General features: G+C 31.3%; 1 protein-coding gene across 2 annotated transcripts; it reads left to right on the top strand.

Moving 5' to 3' along the window:
- Positions 1-4,060: 4,060 nt before the first annotated feature.
- Positions 4,061-16,378, top strand: LOC143080336 (uncharacterized). 2 transcript variants are annotated; one of them, XM_076256134.1, is made up of 8 exons: positions 4,061-4,311; positions 6,107-6,344; positions 7,518-7,589; positions 11,363-11,585; positions 11,969-12,094; positions 13,303-13,528; positions 14,212-14,350; positions 14,840-16,378. In XM_076256134.1, the coding sequence occupies exons 1-8, from the start codon at positions 4,235-4,237 to the stop codon at positions 15,281-15,283; spliced, it is 1,545 nt and encodes a 514-aa protein (XP_076112249.1). In that variant the 5' UTR covers positions 4,061-4,234; the 3' UTR covers positions 15,284-16,378. The 2 variants fall into 2 exon arrangements, with proteins under 2 accessions (XP_076112249.1, XP_076112250.1); XM_076256135.1 differs by lacking the exon at positions 7,518-7,589 and having other exon boundaries at positions 4,062-4,311.
- The last annotated feature ends 1,488 nt before the right edge of the window (positions 16,379-17,866 follow it).

Raw genomic sequence — 17,866 nt, 5'->3', positions numbered from 1 at the left:
TCGTAAAATGTCAGGTATCAAGTCAGGAGTATAACAGTTCTTATCCAATACTAGTACTAGTAGTTCGTTTCTATGTGTGCTCATTTCGTTTTTCAAATTGTTACACTTCGGTGTTCCTGTTATTCTTTTGTGTTCCTCATATAGTTAATGTGTTCCCTCGGTTTTGGTTTGTTACCCTGATTTGTTTTCTCTCAATAAATTTATGACGTTTAAACACCGGTATACTACTGTTGCCTTTGTTTCTTGTTTGCCTTATAGTATTTCGTGGCAAATTTCTATTTGTATTTCAGATATAGTGGCCTAAACCAACTAAATGATGAGTCAAGTTAAGCCCTTTTCAACTAATTTTTATAACTTGTTCTTCATAATCACGTTGAACAGTTACGCTACTGTCCCAGCTAGGTTAGGGGATGGTTGAGCGCCCGCTAACGTGTTTAATCCCTTCACATTATATATGTGCCTGTCTCAAGTTAGAAGCTTGTAATTCAGTGATTGTTGTTTGTTGCTGTGTTACATATTTGTTTTCATTTATTATTTTGTACATAAATTATGCTGTTTGTTTTGTTTTACATTTGTCATTGGGGGAGGGGGTATAGCTAACTATGTGGTATGGGCTTTGTTCATAGTTGAAGGACGTATGGTGATCTATAATTGTTTATTTCTGTGTCATTTGTCTTGTTGAGTGTTGCATTTGTCTTATTGGAAATCATACCACATCTTCTTTTTTCATAATTCTGTTGACAGTCATATTTTTTTTCTACTCTACGCTTAACATCTTTCAATCTTATCAAGAAATAGTTTTCATATTTGATAACCTAAGGTCCTAATCTAATGTCTTTCATTCAAGTTAGCAAAAGTTGATGCAGGAATGCAGATAATTAATGTGAATTCTGATTTAAAAGAACTCATTGATAAAATTATGAACTTATAAATATAAATGTTTATACAGGTGTAGATTATTTTTATTTGATTTTTAACGTTTTAAATTGCCATTGAAGGGGAGATAACTCTGAAATACTGAAATTTCTGTAGGAATCTACATGGAATTTTGCTATTTTTTTTTATTTTTGTCGAAAAAACATACGGTGACCCTATTATTATCTTTTGATATTCTCAAAGCATTTTCTAAAAGTGACCTTGTATTTATTTTACAATTCTATCATTTAGTAAAGCTTCTAATCACATAATGATGATTTTTCTTATACATAATCCATACAAAATTTGTCATTTTGTTATAACCCGTAGATTGAGGTGACCAATCATTTTTATCATATTTTTAAACATATATCAATAATCAAATACTACGTGTTGGCAAATTATGAACAAATTCTATCATTTTTAATTTATACTCCTTTTTTCTGTAACAAAAAAGGGAAGTATACTAGACACATTTACTGGAAATGTGAAGACATGATTGAAGCTTCAATTTTTTTCCTGGACAACATATAATATAAAAAAGAAGATGTGGTATGATTGGCAATGAGACATCTATCCACAAGAGACCAAAATGACACAGAAATTAACAACTGTAATAGGTCACTATACGGCCTTCAACAATGAGCAAATCCCATACCGCATAGTCTGCTATAAAGGCCCCGAAATGACAATGTAAACCAATTCAAACGAGAAAACTAACGGCCTTATTTATATAAAAAAAATGAATGTACGTTTCGACGAAAAAGTGAATCATATGTGTTGTTTTCTGCTATTTATCATTGTATCATATATGTTTGATTGCCATTGCCATAGCATGTATATGCTTTTGCCACTAAACTCATGTATTTGTATCTCGTCAGGCGTCTCACAAATTTATATGTACCACCTTTGATAAGTATTAAGTATGACGATACAGTTTCACTTTTGTTCCCGAACTATGAACAACTTTATCTTGTAAAACATTTCCGTACTCTGGCATTTTTTTTTTATTATATTGAAATTTACATCAGTAGGTGCGTTATTTTATTTAACGCCATTTAGGCCAAGATTATAGCTATCTTTTTGACATTGTTTTACATACCCCTTTTGCATTCAATATTGTATCAAGTTATATTGTGTCAAAGATCGAATTTATTTGTTCTGTGTATGTTTTACTCGTTTTTTGTTAACATGCATGTTTGGTTGAGTTAAGCCATTTCAATTGATATTTTATATTTGGTTTTTCTATGTTGTGATGTTACACTAAGAGTGAAGGTTGGTGCCTGTTAAAACGATTTTTTTAAAACCCGCTGCATTTGTTTGCCACTTACCAAAGTCAGGAATCTGTTGATCAGTGGTTGTCGTTTGTTGATGTGGTAAATAAGTGTTTCTCGTTTCTCGTATTTTCATATAAATGACTAAATGATACCATTGGTTTTCCTGTTTGAAATGTTTTACACTGGTAATTTTTGGGATCCTTTGTAGCTTGCTGTTCGGTATTATCCAAGGCTCCGTGCTTTACTTTGACCTATAATTGTTTACTTTTTACTGGCACATTGTGACTCGGGTAGAGAGTTGTCTAATTGGCACCCAACCTCTGAGGAACCTGTCAACCTCCGATGTAAAATTGCATGTCTGCGATGACCTGCATTGGGTACACGATATTCCAGGTCATAGCATACAAGAACATGTTAGCTGAATTTTACTTAACATATTCTTAATGTTCACTTAGGAGAACTTATTTGAAAATATTCATATACATGCAGGTTCAATCTTTATCGGTTCACAAAGCTATGAGGTTTTAAAACTAATATCAGTTGGAATTAAGTGCTTTCTGATTTCCTATAGTACTGATGAACTGGAAAAGTGTACTCTCTCGTGGCCTTATAAAGGGAAAATTCGCGATTTTTTTCCTTATAGTTTAAATAATTTTATGTTCATTATGACATAAAAAATGTGATCTGCAATAATAATAATAAAAAAAAAAGGAATTATGAATTTAATGAAATCCTATTTTACAATCAAGTCTAAAAAACTTTCTTTATTCTAAATGATTTAACAAATGTTATTAACTCGAACCAAAGACCAATCAAATTGGTTGTAATTGAGCCTGATGCTGGCAGTTTTTTTTCAAATCACAGTCAAAAAGATAGTTCATTGGACAATGTTGGATGACTTACAATATAGTTTCATTTCAAATACCGGTAGACTTTACAAATAGAAACAACTCATTGGAGGAAAAAAATCGAGATCAATAGGCTTCAATCATAAATAAACTTTTTATTTATCTTTTATGAATAATAATTTTTCCTGTCCAGTTTAACACTCGGTTGCTTTTACTTGTTCCTACCTTTGGGAAATGGTATCCAGTTATCTATCACTTTATTTATGATTACTTACATCTGTATTTATAAAAAAAAAAACAAGAGAAAAATTGAGTGCATGCTTTGTAAGATACGAATAAATCAAAACAATAGTGCAAAAAAAAATTTACTAACATGGCTGACATATGTTTTAGACATTTGTATAACTTCTAGGATTTATTGTTCTATATGAGGGTTGAATGGTGTTTACGGAATAGAGAATAATGGGCAAAAAATATCAAGATATTAAGTCAGTACATAATTAACAGTCAGTCATTATTTTTTAAGATAACTTGCAAAATTCTGAAATAATATACGGCACTGAATGCAGAAATAAAGGAACCCCCTCTATACCATCCTATATTGTATAGAGAAGAGTAGGTCGCGGTCAACTGTTCACAACATATCTTAAGATTTTGTGGTTATAACTAATATATTTTTTAAATTTGTAATCAAGTATATTAAAAAAAATCAAAATCACATCAAATCTAACATACGAGCCTTATATTAATGGACCTTTTGTTGCTTTATTCGTATAAGGTCTTTGAGGAAATAGCTATACCGTGCGCATATATTAACCTCCTCTGTATATTTTCTTTAAAAGTGTCAATAAAATTTAAAAACAGAAAATAAATGAGATCAGTTATACATTAAAATCCCAAAAAATAAAAATATAACTTCATTATGTAGGATTTTTATAGAACAATATAAGATCTTAAAAGAATTTGTGTATGACCTTTAAAGTGGGAGGGAGTAAACGGAACAGCGGTAACTATCAACGTCGTTAGGGATAAGTCGTTCCGGATTGGATACGTGATTAAGCTATTTGTTCCATTAATACCTTTGTGTCCTTAATTAATACATGCTTGTTTGGTACATAAATGAGAAATAAATGCAACATAGCGACCGGAAATGTAGTATTTAATAACTGACAAACTTTTCACAAATAGATAGTTATGGCGTTGAATCCGGATGATATTTTGAAGGAACAGTTTCCGGATAATGTTTCTATCAGTGACTTATGTGATTGTGGGTAAGGTTTTTATCTTTTAAGTGCTGTGTTTGTATAGTTATTTTTTGTATTTCAAGTGTGAAATTGTAAAGTGTTTAATCAATATTTAGAAATGTCAAGCTATGCCCTTTTCTCTTATCTAGAACAACTGATAATACCCCAAAATTTAAGCTTTGGTTATGCAGGCATTTTCTTTGCTTTGAACTTGTTTTTCACGATCCACTATGAAGTTGATATAGATTTCTACCTGCTTCGGGATGATACCTTCTTCAGAACCGCCTTTCCCCATCAGAGAGTCAACATTTAAAAGTTACACATGAAATATGTTTTCTCGTGTTTAGATAATCATATTGCATATCGTGACAAATAGCTACCAATTAATTCTTTGATACAAATAAATTGTGAATAATTCAAGAAGTCCATTTGAGTACTCTGATACGGACTTCTAATGAAAAAATAATTATTTAATTTCGTGTTATTCCGTTATTTTTAATGTAACCCTCAGTTAGCTGAACAATATCCATTTAATTACCAATAATGACATTAAAACCGGTTATTTAATCGAAGATTTAAGGGTTGACAAAGGTATTGTATACCACACAATGATATAAGTAATCTACCTCTAGAAGCAGGATTAGATTTCAATAGATGTATGTATAAACTTTAAATCCTAATTTATTTATTTTATCTTATATGTAGATAAAATGTCACCACCGTCTTCTGACTAGTGAAAATGTGCACATAAAAATTGTATAAATTCTTATTTAATGATTTCGAATTTGGACACTCTGATTTATTCTGTTTCTCTGGATCTTTACATCATTTATAGGATAACCATACGCTAACATGATGTCTATAGAGTAGTTCCACCACCAATAACAAAAATAACATCATTCGCATATATCAGTATAATACAAGAAGACATTCAATTCCGGTATTTTCATTGGAAATTCGACCAACACAAATTGAACATAATTATATCAGGAACATATATGTATATTCCCGTTAGATATACTGTTCTCAGATTATATGAAATAGTAAATATATAATTCTTTATCAATTCAAAGAATAAAAAAGGAAACAATGAATACAAGAAATTTAACAAAACAGCATTACTGTCTGTGCTACCGAATAACAGACTCGGATTAAACAACAGCAAAGACATCTAAATGCTTCTCAACGTGTCGAATGACTGATTAAAATTACCGAATAATCGTGTAGCTTAGCCTGTGGCAAGAAAAAATCTCCCAGGTAAAACATATGTTTTCTTATTCTCAAAAGCGAAAGGTGATTTAAAATCCAAAGGTTTTTCAATTTTGTAAAAAAGTTAATTAAAATTCAGTCAACCAACTAATTTAAATTATCTGAAACTTTACCCGGGTGATAACATATTTGTGTTATATCCAATACTAAACAAGTTTCATTTGAAAACGGTGCGACAGACATTGGAAAAGTAGCAGTCCTGTTGCATCGGCTTGAAAGTTTTGTTAATTTCATATTAAGTAGGAAAGATTTACTTTTTTAACTCGTTAAACTTCAATATTTCGAAGGTCTTTTATTTATTGAAAGTAAATATCTGTTGATATAAACTATTGATATCAACATAACAAAACTGTCATGAAAAAAAACCCGAACGTATTGTGCAGAATTTTACTACAGTGTCCAGCTTCCAAGATCTAAGAATCGGATAGTGACCACTAAATTTTAAAAGCAAAAAGTCCATTTTTAAACATGTCACCGGCAATCATTGACTGGCATTGATCTTTTCAGCATAGTTATCTGTTTGGTTAATAAAACATTGTTTTTCCACAACTAGGAAACACAAGAGGCGGAATCATGGAGCACCACCATTTCCCAGGAAATCTGGACCATGTCCCGATTCCGATTACATGGCTACATTCAAAGGGATAACTCAGCGTCCAAGATCCAGCAAGAGACCTATGACGGAAGTCCCGTTTGCAAGGATTCCCAGAGAACCTATGATGTTAGATACCAACCAGCGGTCGGATTTCAGGTCACATGGTCATATTGAAAGAACAAAACCGATTATTCCAGTAGGTTGACATATTTTTTACTTTAGCTCATGGATAATGTTTTGGCACTTCACCGTTTCAGAATCTAGAAGATTATGGGTAGTTTCATGTTCGTACACCAATAAGAAAACAACGTTTCGCTATGTTTTCATCGATGTTTCGCTATCAAGACGATATACATTTCTAAAACGTAACGTTGTCGTCGACTAAGCATAACGTTTTGGACTACGCTTTTGAAGACATTACCCATAATGTACTAGTTTTGGAAACGGTGAATTTATGCACTGAATAGTTTTATCTGTTAAAAAATATTGGAATTTAGAATTTATTGTGGTGTTGTGGTTTTCACCTTATAGTTTCGGTGGTTGGCAGTCTGATTCACGTAAACGTAGTAAATAAAAAAAATGTTTATTTTGAAATGGAAAGAATATTTTTAACAGATCATGAATTGATTTAATTTCCAGTGACACAAAATAATACCCGAGAATGAATATTAGTGGGCCAATGTTATTGTACCTTTTTTTTAGGTATAACCTGCTCCGACTTTGATGTCTAATAAAGATTTAAAACCCTTACAAGTTAGCTATTTGTGAAACCATTAAACATGAATGATATATTACATTAAGCGTAGCAGAACTTTCTAAATCGATAATTTTAAGTTTCAGAAGTAAAGACGGTAAAAATGTCCTGTCATTTCATTTACATACAAAAATTGTAACGTATTTGTTTTTTATTACTTCCAATTTTTTTTTGTTAACACTTCTATCTTATATATTTAAAATCTGTTCCTTCAAATAAAAGGGTCTTTTGAAGTAACATTAGTAGTTTCATGTATATACGTATGTTTTTGTTCAATCCAGTAATATTAGTGTCGTTATTATGTGTTGTATCACGCATTGCTTGTTTATTATCATGACCCCTGACAGTTTCTTTGACAATCTAAGACGGGTATTTGTTGATTTCAGACACAATTTTCATTCTTTTGATAACAATTTTATCCTTTTATATATGAAATGAATTGACTGAAATTGTGGACACGGAGACGATTTTTAAGTAGTTGGTCTGGTTGGTTGCATATATAGTTTTGGGATAAATTATGTCATGAGTTATTTAACAATCATTTTGTATCAATTTTATTGTAGAATTTACTTATATTCACATGCTGTATAGTATTTTGCACGATAACAATTGTAGGATTTATATGGGAGTGCCATTTTTCCATCAGCAAGCAGAACAATTCAACATGGCCGCCGTGTCAGTAAAAGTGTAAGATGTAGTGTAATAAAACTAGGATTTGGTGTATCTTAACTACATTAGAACTTTATTTCTAGGTGACCAGTATAACAAACATTCTATTAAATTTAATACGATTTCTGTAAAATGAGAAATGATGATCCTGACCAGTGTCTTTTTATTTAAATATAAAATGTAAAAAATTTACAGCATTTTCAGTTTCATTGACCACCGAACGAATCTAACCAGTTCAATTTAGCTTCTTGCTACACAGTTACTAATGTTTCACTTCTATCAATAACCACCTGATAATTTTAACTTTTTAATTAGTTATTTTGGGGGCAAGGAAGTTGTTTAATACTATTTGAGATAAAAAAAAAAAAAAAAAAAAAAGAAGTTCTAATTTGGTTACTTTGAAACGTTCTTGAGTTTTAATTCAAAACACTTTTATCGCAACTCTTATTTTTGAAGTGTTATCTATATTTTGTTCAATTTACCCTTGAGCTGGATTTGACCTTCACTGATACAACCTTCCTTGCTTTATTTTTGACCCCTGTACTAAAAGTTTGATAAAATGGATCATCCTTGTTCATTGTAATATTTATGAAAAGAAACAGTTCTTACTTGTATACTTTTATCTACGCCTTTGCTGTAAAGAATTATACAGTATACTATAAGTATCATCTCTCATCCTCTTTATCGATTCTTATCCTGTGTGTGTTTCTTAAATCAAATGATTTGTTTCAGTTTCGTTTTTTCATCTGGATTGATAAATAACGGTACCGAAATAATGATTCCTAAATTAGGACATTCATGTTTTGTTTGGAAAGATAATCTACGACAGCTCTGCAGAAGGAATCTCCATGGTTGCACAGTTATTGTTAAAACTTTTAAATGATAGAAATAGAAATAAAACAAATATTATAATGAGAGCGCTCCTGGCTTGGAATTGACTTTTGATTTATTCAATTTAAGCTTAAAATCACCTAAGTACATCCTTAAGTTTTTTTTCAGCAGACATTATTTTTGTCAAAAATTAAGTTGTAAAACAACTAACAATATTATGTGTTAGTAACTTCATACCCACATGTTAATTGTTAGTTTAAATGTGTTTGTTAACTATAAATATATTTTTGTCCTTGGACCTGCGATAGGAACAAACATCGTTAAACAGTAGCCTTTTTAAGTTATGTCGGCTTTGTTGACTAAATATATAAACATGTTTGACTTTGTAAGGATTACCGAGAGTTAAATATTTGTTCAAAGTCAGATCCTACGCCTTTTTGTATACACAATGTAAATAAACTCTCACTTGAAAACCATTAAATGCCTCGAGCCAGGCCAACCACTAATTACCAAAGATGATCATTTCGGAAACGCTACCGACAATGCTAAACTTATTTATTATATGCGAGCCGTTTTCGTGACTTATCGAAATACTCACAATTACATATGCTAATATATGTGCATTGTGTCAACTTGAATACATAATATATTGGATTCATGTATACAAGTAATATATATGTATAGTTTCTGCATATTAGGCTTCAAACATTACACTTCTTTCGTCTTTAATGTATTGGTAGAAATTATTACAGCGCATTTAGCATAACACCTGCTAAGACTAAACGAAATATATTATTAAACGCAATATAAAGCTGTCGAATTTTGCTTTTGTGAAGAAAAAAAAAAGCCCTTAAAGGATTTCAACGAATTTCCTGACTTTGCTTTGAAACTAATTAGTCAACAATTAATGCATGCTATCTTGATTTATCACTCTAGTCAGAATCTTAAAAACTGTTTAAAATTAATCTTTTTAACTTTACGTGTACTCAACTTCGCATGTATATATTCTACTAACATTTTATATTATTGTTTTGCGCCTTTTGTCTTTCTTAAAATGAAATTCCGTTTTCAGTTATGAAAAGCGGTAACACTGAAACATTTACAGCTAATTTCCTATGCATGTAGAACAAAACTTTGGTTAGCTTGCTTGCTTTGATTTTATATTTTAAAATTATTAGGATAACACCCAATTAAATTCAAATATAATATATGCATGTTAAACTAAGCCTATATATATGTCAATCTTATTTACACATAGATATAAGAAGATGTGGTGTGAGTGCCAATGAGACAACTCTCCATTCACATAACAATTTATAAAAGTAAACCATTATAGGTCAATGTACGGCCTTCAACACGGAGCCTTGGCTCACACCGAACAACAAACTATAAAGGGCCCCAAAACTACTAGTGTAAAACCATTCAAACGGGAAAACCAACGGTCTAGGCTATATAGAAAAAACGAGAAACGAGAAACACGTATAAATTACATAAACAAACGACAACTACTGTACATCAGATTCCTGACTTAGGACAGGTGCAAACATTTGCAGCGGGATTAAACGTTTTAATGGTACCAAACCTTCTCCCTTTTTCTGAAACAATAGCATAACATCACAACATAGAAAAACACACGATAAAATATCAATTGGCAGGCTTAACTCAATCAAAAAACGTAAATGAACACACTATGAACGAGTACATTTGATCTGCGATATCTGAATGCAAATGCACAGTTAATAAAATATTAGGGACAAACATTCAAGGCCAAAAAAGCAAACAAACAAGTCCAAACAAAGCCATGGCAAGACACCACTGCGAAATATTTAACCCTTCGAAAATAATCACTTCTGAAAAAAAAAACCCGAATTTAATAATGCAGGTAAATCTTTTGAAGTTTATACAAATGTAGTACGAAAAGGTGAAAATTAGAAGATATTCCAAATAATCAAAACTTGTATATAGACAAGATCCATATTGATATAAAATAACAAAAAAGCATTATAAACAGCATCATGAGTATCGACAGGTCGAATTAACACGAACATATGATTTGAGAGTACTCGCAGTTACTGACAGCTAGTTAAAAGCCAAAAACAATTAATGATAAAAAATCATGTATCAGAGACTAAAATCAACTAAAACACATCCCAGGGATTAAGTATTTTAACGTCATGAACAGTCAGAGAAGACATGACTTGTGCAATGCCAAAAATAGATGTATCGACAGGTCAGGATAGTGAGGAAGATAAAAATAAACGTGTCTGTGTCTCTATACATTACGCCTCAAAAGAAGATACAATTTAGTTATGTTTTAATTTGCTAATGACAAAATCGATATTAGTGTCAATGTAAACTATATTCAGAGATCACACAGTGATTTCCTCGCTGTAAGTACAACATTACCGTAAAATTTAGGATGTGAAATATCATTTTTAATAAGTTTTCTACAGGTACAGCCTAATTTACTAATCAAATCTTTGTATCTATGAAAGAATTTAGTAAAAGTTTTAAGTAATTTATGGTATCGAAATCCCTGACACAATAATTTCCCAGTGATGCATTGATTACGTTCGTTTATACAACAAAGCAATCAAGCCAACCAAAGTTTTTCTTTCCAACCATTAGGGAATCAGCTGTAAACTAATAAAATGTTGCACTTCTTTCAGGCAGTAAATAGTTATAACATCTTTTACCTGTCCAACCATTACGATTTCAGATTGCTTTTAAAGAATATTTCACGTTTTATCAAGTTTTTTCTGCACCTATATGTGGATTTGTTAAATTTAAGTACATATCACATGCTAACCTTAATATCAACACCATGCATATGACAGTCGAGTGCACCATAGTATATGAAGTTCAAGATTAATCATCACACACAATAAAATTTGCAGCTTTATATTTTCTAAATTTAAATCTGTTTCAAATATTTAATTTTAAACTCTTTATTACCTCAGGAGGAAAAGTTCGAACCGTCGTCTGCTAAGATTGAAGGCATCACTTCTTATACCACGGAGTTTATCCCCAAACAATTGCAACCAGAGTTCAGACGAATGGAACCCAGACCTAATTACGTACTATCAGATGCTAAGTTTGAAAACAGAACAACAAATAAGGAACATTATAAAAAGTGGGTTCCTTCTAAACAAGTCCAATTTGGAGAAATGCCGAGCTTCACAGGTAAATAACAAGAAAAAAGCAGAAATTCACATTTAATCACATGTAAAAAATACAATTCTAACGCGAATTTAACATATAAAGTTTAGAAAACAAATGAAATTATTGATTTCCACAAAGTTTAACATATTTAATTATTTCTGATGCAAGATGAACTCATATTCTATAAATCCCAAAGTATAACGTATGACATCACTACACATTTAGCGTGAACTTTTTTTTTAATTTATTAAAATCGATTATATTGCTAAACAATGAAGTTCTTATTTTACATGGCGTTTTCAGTTTATTTTTGACTTATGAGTTTAAATGTGCCTTTAATATCTTTCGCCTCTCTCTTTAAAAAGCTGCAGACGTTATAGTTGTCATTTGAATAATTATTACAGGTTCAATATTGTATCCTGAAATGAAAGAAAAGTTACCAGAAACATGTACCCAGGATTCCTTTAAAGGAGAGTTTGTCAAACGACCAGACGCCATTCGACTTTCTGAGTCAAATATCAAAATGGAAGGTATGTATACTATATTGATCTTGCTTTCATTTTGTACATTTGTGTTAAGAGCACAGGTTTTCTTCCAAAATGCCGATATTTTCATATTGAAGCAAATCCCAGACCACCAGAACATTCTTTTCATCTCATATACATACACGTCTAAACAAGTGACAACTCTACAACAGATCAATTCATTGGACCACTAGTGAAGGTGATACAAGTCTAACACACATATTGTATTCATAACTACTCTAAATAGTATTTATATATATAGTGAAAGCAAACAAAGTTAACATTTGAATCTTGCCGCACGCCAATTGCCGCACGCCAAGTTTTAGTCTTCAGCAATGGACGTCTATATTGAATGCATGTAATGTATGTGATATCAATAGATGAATTATAAGAAAATTGATAAGCGTCAAAACTGTAGAGTTCGTTCTAACAGACATTAGAATCTATAGCACCTGGTTAGATCTATTCATTACACGAATCAAACAATACCTTTAACTCTTTATGAAGCGCAATTTTTTTTTTTTATTTACTAGGTAAACACAATTATAAAGTTTTTGTGTTCAAATCAATATGACATTTAAATGTTCAAAATACTTAAAATTTCAATACAAAGGTTGAATACGAAAAATCATTCAATACATAAAAGCATACCTTTGTGAACCGTTAACTTAGGAAACATTTATGTATGTGTCAGACATCACTGGAAAGTATTAAAGTTTACTGATTTAAACATTGTTTGATCAATAAACAGATTAATAAGTCTATTATTTCCTAGACCTACAGGTTATTTGATTAGTGAACAATACAAATAGTTTGATTTGTACAGGAATAGCTATAAAACAAACTTCAACACACTTACTTAATGTACCATGATTCGAAGTTTATTTCTAATCTTGTGCATATCAATTGAAAAAAATAATCCAAAGAATTCCTATTTGGATCAGTTCTTTTATATTTATAATCATGCAGTTGCATAACTTGCATACAAGGCTTTAATGGCCTGTTTGGTTAAATAAATGTATTATTTAAAAATTACACGAAATTCATATACGTATGTTCACATCTTCGAACGTTGGTTTGTATAAATAGCTGTTTCATTGGCAATCCTTATTTTTCTCACGAAGGACATTCCACATTACTCTCGTGTTTGTTTTCAAATGAAACTTTCGTACTTGTTGAAGATTTAAAAATCTATGAACATTCTTGTCTTCTAGGTGATATGTTTATGAATACCACAAACCATGACACATTTACCAAGCATGAAGGCGACCATCGTGTAAAGAGGACAACACATCCACCAACACTAAAAGTAGGCAAAGGTCTGGGTAAATTTGAATCGTTAACACAGAACAGACGAGACTTTCCTAGTTATCTGGATCCAGAGAGAGCTAGAGCTGCCGAACCTGCTCCATGTACCATTGACCTGAAGTTTGACAATAAGTAAGTAGTTTATTTCTTTGATTTTATCCCGTTTATTTTGAAAAACATTACATTTTTGTTTATTATATCATGTCTAGACTATAATACCGCCATTGTCTGAAAACATCTCATGGCTTGTTATCATCAATGTCTGGCAACTTTTTATGGCTTGTTACCACCACTGTCTGGCAAAATTTATATCAACGCCAATGGCTTGCAATAAACATCTCATGGCTATATTTGCACCACTGTCTGGTAACATGTGATGTCTATATTGCCGCCACTGTCTTTTAGTATCTGTTGGCTGTATTGCCACCAATCTGACTGTATAGTAATATCTCATAGCTATGGCAATCATTTCTGACTCGATTGTTATCACTGTCTGGCAACATCATATGATGGCTATATTACCAATAGACATTAAGTAAACGTCCATCAATCAAATTATGCCTACATTGGCGCCAGTGTCTTAAAACATCTTATAATTATTTTGCTAACACTCTTGCAACATCAATTCATGCATGACTATATTGTCGCTACTGTCTTGCCACATCTTAATACGATATTGCAGCCACTCTATAGTCACGTCTTATGGCTGCATTGTCGCCATTGCTTTGGTTGTTTTTAACCCTTGTGCGCAATCCAAATTGTAAGTAAATTTATTTTAACTGTATCTCTGATGGTTATATTTTAACTTTATTTAGACGTAGTTTGACAACAGAACAGAAAGAAGTCTTTAAAGGACACGATGTAGTGTTGAATCCTATGGCTAAAGCTATAAGGACAGATTTTGCAGAATATGAACCACCAACAGTCAAGTTTGAAACACAAACATGCAACAAGGTAATACATTGTAATTACAATGAATGTATATGTGCCTCTACAAAATCAGTGGTTGTCAATTAAGTAGATTTATATTTGCTTTTTTGTTTCTATATCGAACTGTAGTTAGCTAATTTAGTTGTTGTTTTCCTTTAAATTAATATCTGATAGCCTTCACCGTATTTATCATTTATCATTGTTTATGACCGTATGGATCTTCGCCAGAAAATCACAACTGATTACTGAATTACTTTGATTATTTTACAATTTTCGCGCATCTTTATATACTACTAGTATACTAGTATTAGGAAGATTTTGGAATAAAATTATTTATTATGCCAAGTAACTTGTCAGCACATGCTTTAAAAGGATAAAATAGGAATCTATAGTTAATTTGAGATTAGGACTATCGCAGGATATATTGGAAATATAATCATGTTTTTCCATAGATTTTTAGTCTAATTTTATATCAGTGTGATTCTCTATAAGATCTTTAACGTTATGTTTCAGCGTGATTATGTTCCTAAGGAAATCCCAAAGGTATTGATGAGGAATTTCCCACCAGAAGGACAAATGCAACGCCGAGATGACAAGTTTGATGACAGGACTATGTCAAAACACTTCTTCCAGAATTGGGGACCACAGTCACGTGTTAGATATGGAGATTTCCACGAGAACAGACCCTACATTCCCCCTCAAACTAAATTTGACCATGATAGTGTAACAAAGACCTCTTTCATACCTAAGAAATATGAACCTATTAAAGACTTCAGACCAGAATACAAGCCTGTAAACACGGATGGAGAAATAGACTTTGGAACAGTTCATAGGCAAACTTATACAAAACCTGTTGTTAAACCATGTAGGGCTCAATTATTTTTGTTACAAAGAGAATTAAAGAAATTAAAGCTGGAACGGGAAGGATCAGCCCCACCAGCGCTTACTGTAAAGTAATCGTTTTTATAGTTCTAATAATAAGCTTGTCCTTCAATTTCTAAATCGTCCCAAAGTAGTTTTCACTTTATTGAACTTGTTATTCTGTTTTATTTTTTTCAAATTCAGATCCCAAATAAAACAAGTTATTTTTATGTCATCATATTTAAATTTTATTAACATATCTATCATTATTGAAATGGCGATGTGTGTATTACTATCATGCATTTCAAAGCATTTTGTCGTTATAATAACGTTTTCAATGTATGTTGGTGTTGAATATGCAAATTAATATTATTTGTGTTATGATTAATTTTGATTATAATTATACATGTGTGTCAATGTTTTTTTCTCGTTTTTATTGGCTATCCTACTTATTTTGTGTCAATTGTGAGTTTCAGTAGACAAATGGTGAAAATCACAATAGGTTTTGTTATTGTTTGAAAGAGGGTTTTTACCAGGGTAACAGAATGTAATACTCTTACTGCCGTAAATGTTTAGCAAATCAGTCATTTACGCCTTAATCAAACAAATTTATGTTTAATCATATCTCTACTCAGTTAAAATAATTGTAAAAATTAGAAACTGTACTTGTGTCATATTCTCCATGCACTTTCATCAACCTTTGCTTGCCACTTACTTTTTGACAATCTTAAGTATTATATGTTTTGTTACATTATTTTATATAGATATTTTATATTCTGTAGAGTTTTATGTTTTGTTATTTGTTTATTATTGTTATGCTATTTAAAAAAAGTACAACAAGAAAGTTAATATATAAACCATGACACAAGGTGTACATGTATACATCGTAACAGAGAAGTAATATAGTTCTTCCAATCGACATGCTTTGTAGCATGCATATACATATTATAAACTGATTTGAACTTGTGTGGAATTTTACATTTTTATATTCATTTCTAAGACTATATTGAATTTACGCTAACATCTTTAGTTGCTGTATAAGTTTTTCTATGTTTGTCAGTGCTTCTAAAAGAACACAATATTTTCTTTTTTTACAAAAAAACTGTGATTGTATAACGATCTGTGATAGATATACATGTATTTTACTATGTTAAAAAAACAATCTGGAATAAAAGCATCTTTACTTAAAAACGATATTGTTTTCTATACGGATACCATTTATGAAGAGGGACCATGATGTATGTGCAGGTCAGATGTTGTCTTGTATATGAATGTGAACCATGCAATTTAAAAAAAAAATAAGATCGTTTTATCTATTTCAAAAATAACAACGAACATCGAATTCTCGGGATTGCAACAACTGAAGAAATTTTCGAACTAGTACAAGCACAGTCAATACCGTTTGACTGGACATTAATTTGAACTCAACTCTCTACCTATCCATCTCGATTTTGGAATAATAAATTGTCATATACAAATAAATAATTTTATTCTCTAATCACAGTGCCCGTACTAGGGCAGAATAATTACAATATTATTTAAGACTACAAGACAAAACATACATTTCTTAGCATGAGGTGAATGATTGAGTTGATTAAACATTGAGTTGATTATACTATACACGAATATACAATAAAACAATGTCCAGACAAAGCACTTAATTTCAATAAAACTTTTATAAGATACAAGATAAAAAAAAGTTAAAAGTTAGTTAGAGCGACAACTATTTCAACTCTCTTAAATCGAGTAAGACGAGACCAATGAAGGTAACAAGTAAAAACTGAAAGAATACCATGACCTACAATAGGAAAGAGCATGGTAGCGTCGACAGTTATATAAATTATATCAATTACCATATGGTCGACAGGTTAACAAACAAAACCAGTATCTAATAGTACTGTACTAAACAATGATTGCTGATACAAAAATATCGTTGAAGGTTTTCTTACGACATGTATACATGAAAACTTAGGATGTATAAATACAGTCATGTCCAGTTGGAATGGAACGTAAAATTCGATACGTTGTATATGAATGTTACTATGTCTACACACGTTATAGACCAATTTTAAGACCACTCTCTCTTAGGAGTCAGTGGTTAGCCTGTTGCAAGGTACAAAATCTGCTTACGTCTAGCGTATACCCTAATTTCTACTGGCAGATCAAATTATCGTCCTTCATCACGGAACAACTATTGACTCATTTTTCTCGTCCTGAGTTACCGGACGTTTAGCAAGCAATACTCAATAAACCAATGTTTAGCACGTGTTTAAATATATAACAAAGGCAACAATAGGAACCGAATCTCAAGTCTCGTTATTTCATTAAAAAAATGAATTGAAGACGACTGTCGAGTATGTGTAGACAGGATGCGGTGCGTCTAATGGTGTTACTACACATTCGTCATTCGAATCCATATTTAATTAAAATGTCAAAAAGAGAATATGACATGTCTTGTGCCTGTGTTTTTTTTTTTTGTATTTTTTTTTAATTAAAATTGGAACCAGAATATTTTTTTTTAGAAATATTGCATATCGGGTATGTCCACAATTATTTTGGAAAACAGATTAACTTTACCACTAGTGAGTTCTATATGTTAACGAAGTTTGCGTTTGGTATACCAATTTATAAGCCTATTATCTATATAGACAAAATCATACCGTTGTCATGGGCCATGCT

Source organism: Mytilus galloprovincialis, chromosome 6 (assembly GCF_965363235.1).
Source record: "Mytilus galloprovincialis chromosome 6, xbMytGall1.hap1.1, whole genome shotgun sequence".
NCBI classification, from domain to species: Eukaryota; Metazoa; Mollusca; class Bivalvia; order Mytilida; family Mytilidae; genus Mytilus; species Mytilus galloprovincialis.
The sequence above is the reverse complement of the archived record's forward strand: the minus strand, read 5'-3'. Positions and strand labels throughout refer to the sequence as shown.

Excerpts from the sequence above, each read along its gene's own strand:
- LOC143080336 (XM_076256134.1), top strand. The coding sequence starts at position 4,235 with ATGGCGTTGAATCCGGATGATATTTTGAAGGAACAGTTTCCGGATAAT. Across the intron at positions 6,345-7,517 it reads GAACAAAACCGATTATTCCA|GATTTATATGGGAGTGCCAT; the intron begins GTAGGTTGACAT and ends TAACAATTGTAG. Across the intron at positions 14,351-14,839 it reads AAACACAAACATGCAACAAG|CGTGATTATGTTCCTAAGGA; the intron begins GTAATACATTGT and ends GTTATGTTTCAG.